This window comes from Neopelma chrysocephalum, unplaced genomic scaffold (assembly GCF_003984885.1).
Source record: "Neopelma chrysocephalum unplaced genomic scaffold, ASM398488v2 Primary Assembly neopelma1_65, whole genome shotgun sequence".
Classification (NCBI taxonomy): Eukaryota; Metazoa; Chordata; class Aves; order Passeriformes; family Pipridae; genus Neopelma; species Neopelma chrysocephalum.
Genome location: NW_020897722.1, coordinates 2688340 through 2695820, shown reverse-complemented (window position 1 = coordinate 2695820; position 7481 = coordinate 2688340). Strand labels below are relative to the sequence as shown.

The 7481-nt window shown below is 57.2% G+C and overlaps 2 protein-coding genes across 2 annotated transcripts in view; one reads left to right on the top strand and one right to left on the bottom strand.

Annotated features, from left to right (window-relative positions):
* Positions 1 to 579: 579 nt before the first annotated feature.
* Positions 580 to 6830, bottom strand: ATPAF2 (ATP synthase mitochondrial F1 complex assembly factor 2). The gene is made up of 8 exons (XM_027683738.1): positions 6651 to 6830; positions 4888 to 4932; positions 4440 to 4585; positions 3725 to 3822; positions 2933 to 3013; positions 2688 to 2800; positions 1790 to 1905; positions 580 to 1192 (listed from the first exon to the last, which is right to left on the bottom strand). The coding sequence occupies exons 1-8, from the start codon at positions 6778 to 6780 to the stop codon at positions 1055 to 1057; spliced, it is 867 nt and encodes a 288-aa protein (XP_027539539.1). The 5' UTR covers positions 6781 to 6830; the 3' UTR covers positions 580 to 1054.
* Positions 6831 to 7078: 248 nt separating this feature from the next.
* GID4 (GID complex subunit 4 homolog) overlaps positions 7079 to 7481 on the top strand; it is a 9458-nt gene continuing 9055 nt past the window's right edge. The window contains exon 1 of the mRNA XM_027683589.1: positions 7079 to 7415. Within this exon, the coding sequence (XP_027539390.1) occupies positions 7161 to 7415 (255 nt within the window). The 5' untranslated portion in view covers positions 7079 to 7160. The remainder of the gene's footprint in view (positions 7416 to 7481) is intronic.

Sequence of the window (7481 nt, the reverse complement as noted above, 5' to 3'; positions counted from 1 at the left end):
TTCCCACCGCCTCTCGCAAGCGGCTTTTCTGCAGCGTGAGCAAAGCAGCCCCCAGCCAGCAGGACGGGAAATCAATGGTTCCACAGGAGCTCACGCGCCGCCGCTCGCGACAGCCAAGCGAGGAGTCATTAATTCCCCTCCTTGCTCGGTGACAGCCGCTGCCACGCTCGCTTCTGGACAGCTTCTGAGGAACGGTGCTGGCCGGGGCGGCGCTGCTCCAGGCAGGCAGCAAGGAGAAGGTGGGAAGGTTAAACGAGAGGGTGGCTGCCTATGCACACCAGGGAGGGAGCGGGTCTCTCAGAAAACCCCGTGGCTGGTGCTGCCTGTCAAACACAGATTTATTTCATCCTGCTCCGTGCTTCTGAAAATGGCTGGAGCCCAGGTTGCCCTCCTCTTGCTCCAGGACTGCACAGTTGTTTCCTTGCTATCTCCTCAGCTGCATGGAGAGGCTGGCACAGCAGTTAAGTGTGTGCTCTGCTCCATGATTTTAAATGCCTGGAGCCATCCCAACACCTGCCCAGAGTCAGGCAGCTCAGGACCCACCCCATGGTTTAGTGATTAAAACAAAGAAACACACAGTTTTTGGTACCTCGCAGGGGCGAGCCTTTAATGGAACACAGAGACCCTGGTGTTACAGGCAGGCACGCCGAGGGATGAACAACAGATGCAGTGGAGTCTGTTTTCAGATTTCCATAACAAGTGTGTGTCAGGAGCTGGCAGCTATGAAGACATGTGGCATATGCTGGGTATGTCTGTGCCGTGCCCTGCCCAGGAAGCTGTTTCTTCCATAGGAGCTCCTCAGATGAGTTACAGACACCAGGAATGGATGGAGCTGCTGCCCTGGGGAAGCTCACCTTGACCTTTCCTCCTTGTGGGCTCAAACTGCTGGCACTGCACTGCAGCAGGCAGGCGGAGTGAGGAATTGCCCACAAAGTCATAGCACGTGAGGCTGATCCCAGGGAAAACAGGATGGCAGGAGTGCTGGCCTACCATCCACTGGGTCAGGCCAGCAATTCCCAGGTGGGAATTTTCCCCTGTGCCCAGCCCAGCTGCCTCAGTCCTGCAACAGCTTGTGTTTTACAGTCGAGCTCTCCGAACAGAGGTGAACAAAGAGAGTCCCAGCTGCTGTGCGGGCACGGAGCTCACACAGGTCATAGTCGTGGGCCCACTCCACCTTGCCCCAGCGCCGAATCTGAAGGAGAGGAGGAACATGGACTATACTCAGAGCTGCTCAGCAACTTTCAGCCTTCCTCCTCACGTGTCAAGCACAGGTAACCCCCCCAGACCCATTCTGATCATCGACTGCTGGGTTAAGGACATCTCCAGATGAAGACATGCTCCATCTGTACTGCGGTCTGAGACAAAGCCCCTTAAAAGGACGATGAAAAGATTCCCAACTTCAGCCACTTTTGGGGAAGGGAAAGCTTCACACCAGGCTAATCTCCAGCAAGCTTGGTAGCTTGGCATCTACCAAGGCCTCCAGGCTGGATAACCCACAGCAAGAGAAGCCAGCCACAACTTTGCACTTCAGATTAGAGAGGGAGAAAAGCAGCCATCTGGGTTCTGTGAAAAGAAACTGGCAGCCCTGGGAGCACTCTGGGCTGTTGTGCCCGTGGTGTTGCTCTGCAGCAGCACGCTCCAAACGCTCTCAGACGTGGAGACTGGTGGAGTGGAACGTCTCCTGCTATAGCAGGCACTTCCCTTGGCAGTTATTTGTGGTGGGGGATGCATTTGTCATGCTGAGATTATTGCTATTTGAATTATAGGGCTGTTTTGTAACATAATTTACCTGGTATTCTTCCTCCAGGCGAGACAGAAGCACAGCTTTCTCCACTGTAATGTGCCTGTCAATCAGGCCCATGGACAGGATCAGCGATTTCAGCTGGGTGATTACAAATTCTATACCTGAAAGGGAATAACCCAAAACAAACAAGATTCATGGCTGTTTTCTGCAGCTTTACAGCAGCATCTTCACACACTCTGAAGAGGCAGGGAGGGTATGATAACCCCTCAGGGAGGGCCAGTGATCCTCCCACCTGCACCTCAACACTCAGATCTGTTGTTTAACAGCAGGCACAGAGCACTGTGCTGGCCCTGCCACCACAGTGACAAAGGCCATGCCCTGGACACCACCTCCTTTTAGTCTGCCACAACCCCTCCCTGTGCAAAAGGAAGAGATATCCATCCAGGCCTGAACATTCTGTGTCTTTTGTGGGTTTCACTGCCTGCTGCTCATTCAGGTCCTGAGCAGAGCAAACATCACTCCATTTCTTTATCTTTTAGGTGTCATTCAGCAGGTTCAGGCAAGAACAAGCGGGTTATAAGGATGAAAAAGTGAGGACAGTGCACAGTGTGGGCACTTTGGAGTACTAAGCCCCATTTCTTTTCCTGGTAACAAAGCTGGGGATTAAATAATTAGAAGGTTTGGCATTAAAGAAGTTATTTGTGCTAAGGGAGCAACCAGCTTATGGGACAGCACGGTTCAGACCGTGAACACCAGTGGCACTGGGGAGAGTCCCTGCCCATGACAAACACAGCTCAGGGCCTGGCCTGCAGATTTAAAACATAAACCTCAACACTCTAAGCAGGAGAAGAAAAACATTATGGACACTCCCTGCCCTGTGGAGAGAAACCCCCTCCTCAGTGGCCCAGGCTGAGCTGACAGCTCCCGGCCCAGCCTCGCTCACCTTGCAGGGCCCACATGTTGTAGGATGCCAGATGGCTGATGAAGGTCTCCTTGGTGCTGGCTGGGATGTTGGGCCCCAGGATGCTGGTCGAGGAGCCAATTGTCACATTGTACCTGGAATGACCACCCAAGCCCTTGGAAAAGCCCAGAGCTTGTGGAGCTGTGGCTCTGGCAGCCACAAGCACCAGAGCTCCTGGGCTCAGCAGGGCAGGGCATAATCAGACAAAAACACCTTTGAGCTCTTACCTTTTCTCAGCCCAGTCAACCACTGGATCCCATTCGTTCTTTTGCAGCTCTGCCAAGGCTGGAGGCTCCTCCACACGATAGCTGGGACAAAACCACACTGGATGGTCATTCCCAGGCTGGAACACACCTCTGGGAAGGACACTGACCCCACCAGACCACAGCAAGAGCAGCAAGGGCCTGCTGTCCACCCAGGCAGCAGTGACTGGGAACAATCTCCTCACTCTTCCCTAAATTTGGAGCTTTTTATTGTTCCAGGAAGGACAATTCTATCTTACTACAAAACAGAGCAGTGAACTGGCCAAATGAAAATTGCAGGTAGCCCCAAGCCACAAGATGCAGTGAGGTTTAGCAGTTAGAGGAGGGGACAAATCCCACTGGAACTCTGTGTGGGGCCACTCATGCCTCTCCTTGCCCAGCAGCTCAGTTCAGCATTCCCTGCTCCCAGTCTGACCAAAGCCATGGGGGAGGCCCAGGGGCCTGTCTCCCTCTCCCTCCAGGAGCTGTGCAGCTGCCTGTGGAGTCTGAGACTGTGAGACAGGAGCTTGGGCATGAACAGGCTTGGTCCTGCAGCCCACAAGGACTTTAAGGAACGAAGGGCCTTTTCCTACTGGTACAAGTAGTCTGAGGTGTCTGTACTGGCACAGGAGTACGTAGGACTGGTCTAAACTGATTCAAACCCTTGGGCCCAAACCAGCACAGATCAGAGCCCTGCCATGACCAGGTTTCAGCAGACATTTGCCCTCACTTTCCCCAACCACCTTCCCAAAATCCAGCTGGGCCTCCACCTCATACCAGAGAGTGTCTGTCTCCAGGAACTTCACAGCCGCTCGGATCAGCTGCGTTTTGTTTCGCTGCGTGGGATTGTCCAGCGCCGTGTTGCACAGAGTGGTCTGGGGATAAAGGCAGTTTAAACTGCGGTTATTCAAGGCTTGGAGAGGCAGCAGCTTCCATGGTACAATGTCAAGAACAAGCAGAGGAATTCATGGCACATGGAGAACCGAGGGGTGCAGCTAAAAGGGGGTGCAGGGCCAGAACGTGGCTCGTGTAATAGGAATCTTCTCAGAATCTTTCAGAACCTTGGTAGTAGCCCATTAAGCAGCAGGGAAGAGGGCTCATGGACTGCTCCAGAGCTCATCATTTCCTCCTGCCCCTCACTATTCCCAATAACACTGTCCAGCCCCTTCTCAAGACCCCACAGTGGCAGAGATTTCTCCTAGACAAGCACCCAGCCATGATCTAATCACTCTCACAACTGCAGGGGGTCCAGAGAAAGTCCTGACCTCTTGTCCCTGTTTCTATGGGCATCAGGACAGAACCACAGAATCTCTTAAGTTGGAAAAGACCTCTAACATCATCAAATCCAACCTTTGACCAATCACCACCTTGTCAACTACACCAGAGCACTGAATGCCACATCCAGTCATTAGAAGCAGGACAACCTGCTCCCTCCACATCCTGCATCTGGAGACCGTTTGGAGGTCTCAGCATCCCACCCTGCTGTGCTCACCAGGTGCATTGTGTAGAACTTGATGGTGTCTTTCTGGGAATCCCACTCCGTTGCCACTGCAATGGCCAAGGCCTCGCTGGGGACAGTGAAGAGCTTGGCCTGGGGCGTTTTCAGCTTTCGGTGGTCCAGGTTTATTTCAAAGCCTCCTGGGGAATCAGAGTAGAAATCCTGGGGAATCAAAGAGGAGCAGGCACTAAGGAACAACAGACAACCCCACAGCAGGAGCAGAGTCAGAGCTGGAGCTGAGGGAATGAGGGACCAGGAATACTCAAGTTTCCCACCACCACTTGGAAGCTGTTTCCCACCACGCAGCTTTGCCATAGATGAGGAAGGGGCAGAGCAGCTGGTGACAAACACCCCCCTCACACAGCCTGGGCTGTGAGAGCCACGCTGACGTGGTGTGGGGTGGTGACACCCCTCCCAGGGACCATCCCGTGGCCCTACTCACCTTCTCCTTGCGAGATGCTCACGTTCTGGTAGAACCTCTTCCTCTCTGGGGACAGAAAGAGAGTCACTCAGGTGGCACTTAAAGGAGATTCAGCCCCTTCCCTTGCTCCCCATCACAGCCAGAATAGACAGAGCCCCCAGTGTTGTCAAGGTGGCCTGGCCACAAAAATCCAGCCCTTCATCCACAGCTTCCCATCACTACACTCCAGTGAGCTCCACTCGGCTGGGAAGCACCGGAATCTGGTGACAACCAGAGTGCACAGCTGGGAAGTGAATGGAACCAGCTGCACTCCTGCCAGGCTGGGGGCTCAGCTCCCTCTGCACTGTCCTCCAGTGAGTTCCAGAGCGTAGCAGGGGTGGTTTCCAAAGCAGACCTGTCCCAGCACTCCCAGTTTCACTTCGGGGTCAACCTTTCCAGATTCTCCCCCTACAATCACGTTTGACAAATTAATCCATCAACTGCCTCATCCAGCTCTCTCCCTCCCTGCTTCACGGAATCACAGAATATGCCCAGCTGGAAGGGATCCACAGGGATCACAGAGTCCAACCCTCAGCTCTGCACAGGACCATCCCCAAGAGTCCCACCCTGTGCCCCAGAGGATCATCCAAATGCTCCTTGAGCTCTGGCAGCCTTAGGGCTGTGCCCACTGCCCTGGGGAGCCTGGTCAGTGCCAACCACCCTCTGGGGGAAGAACCTTTTTCTAATATCTAACCTAAACCTGCCTTGACACAACTCCGGGCCATTCCTTGGGGTCCTGTCCCAGTGCCTACCCCTCCTCTTCCTCTCCTGAGGAATTTGTAACTGCCATGAAGTCTCCCCTCAGTCTTCTCTTCTTCAGGTTACTCAGCTCAGGAATACACCTGCTCCACGCAAGGTGAGCCTGAGGGAACTGCAGGTCTCATTTTAGGAGCAGCCTCCTTCCCTACCAGCACTGCTGCCCACACCCCCAACACCTGAGACCAGGACTATACGTATTCCAAAGGCTCACATCGCTCCCACAAAGCAGGAAGAATCCACAACCCATTCCCTTGACAACAGCAACCAGGTTGTTAATCCCAAACCCATAAATCTGCCTTGTGAAGGGCACAGCAAGCAGGTCAGGCTGCAGGTCTGTTATTCCAGGCTAAAAAAAGCACATTCCCGCTGGGGAAATGGAAGGATTTGCTCAGGCTCAGCGACCTGTGAGTTTTGGGGCCTCAGAAAGTGCCACAGGCACAGCTCTAAAAACAGACTGATGTATGTGTGTCCCCCAGAGGAGCCCTGAGGCACATCAGTGGGCTCCCAAAACCCTGCCGTGAGTCACCGCGATTCTGCAGCCTCACCTCGGACAGAACGAGACTAATCTTACTGCCCTCAAACCCACACGATTCCAGCAAAATCTGCGGAGGGGGATACACGGCCCAGAACACGCCTGAACAGCCCCCCCTCCGCGGCTGGGTCCAATCCCCCCAAAATCCCTAGAAAACAACAAAACACAAAACCACGAGTGAGACGCTGGTGCACTGAGGACTCGCCCGTGCTGCCAGCGAACCCCCAGGCTCTGAACACCCCCTAAAGCCCGGAGAAGGGCGCGGGGGGAGCCCCGGCACGGGGCCGCTCTCCGCCCGTGGGGAGCCCGCTCCACGCGGGGCCGTTCTCCTCCCGCCCTCAGCGCTCCGATCCCAGCCCTGCCCTGGCCCGGGGTGACCTGGGGACCCAAGAGGACCCCTGGGCAGCTCCTCCCTTTCCCAAGGGCGGCTGGAGTCTCCCCGGCGCTCCCTCACCTCCCGGCGGGGCATAGGCCCGGCGCCCGCATGGCCCCGCCGGGCCGCTCCTGGCAGCGGCAGAAGGCAACCGGGGAAACCAGATGGGCAGGGAGCGATCCCACAGCAGCCGGCGACACCCGCGCCACATCGCGACAACCGGACACACCACCCGCCCCCCCGACCGCGCTCAGCACCGCTCCCTGGGCGCCGCCATCTTGCCGGCGGCCCCAACCAATCCCCGCCGCGAACTACATTTCCCACCAGCGCCCCGCGGCCTCGCGACCAATCGGCGCCGCCGCGGCACCACCCTCAACCAATCGCCGCCGCGGCGGCGCCGCCCGCGACCAATCGGCGCGCGGCGCGCGGGGGCCAATGGGAGCGCGCGGAGGCGCTGCCGGGAGGCCCCGACCCAGCGGCGGCCTCGGCGTGAGGGAGAGCGGAGCGGAGCCGAGCGGGCGGTGCTCCCCCCTCCCCGCCCCGGGCCGCGCCCCGGCCCCGGCCACGCTGGCGCCCGGGGACCCCCCCGAGATGCCTGTCCGGAGCGAGAGGCGTCGCGCCGGAGGGGCTGGAGGCGGCTCGTCGTCGTCGTCGTCGTCCTCCTCGTCCTCCTCCTCCTCCTCGCCCGCCACCGGCGGGGGAGCGGCCGCCAGCAGCCTGGTGCCGCCGCCCCCCATCAACACGGCGCAGCCCGGGGTGGCCACCTCGCTGCTGTACAGCGGCGCCAAGTTCCGCGGGCAGCAGCGCAGCAAAGGCAACGCTTATGAGGTGGAGGTCGTCATGCAGGTGAGAGGGAATGGCGTGGCGTGGCGAGACGAGCCCTTGGCGGGGCGGGAACGGCCACCGCGGGCC

Bases quoted from the DNA above. Each gene is read 5' to 3' on its own strand.
- ATPAF2 (XM_027683738.1), bottom strand. From the start codon at position 6,780: ATGTGGCGCGGGTGTCGCCGGCTGCTGTGGGATCGCTCCCTGCCCATC. The intron at 3,823-4,439 runs GTGAGCACAGCA...CTTTATCCCCAG, and splicing joins AGTTCTACACAATGCACCTG to ACCACTCTGTGCAACACGGC. The intron at 1,906-2,687 runs GTGAGCGAGGCT...ATTCCCTTTCAG, and splicing joins CAACATGTGGGCCCTGCAAG to GTATAGAATTTGTAATCACC.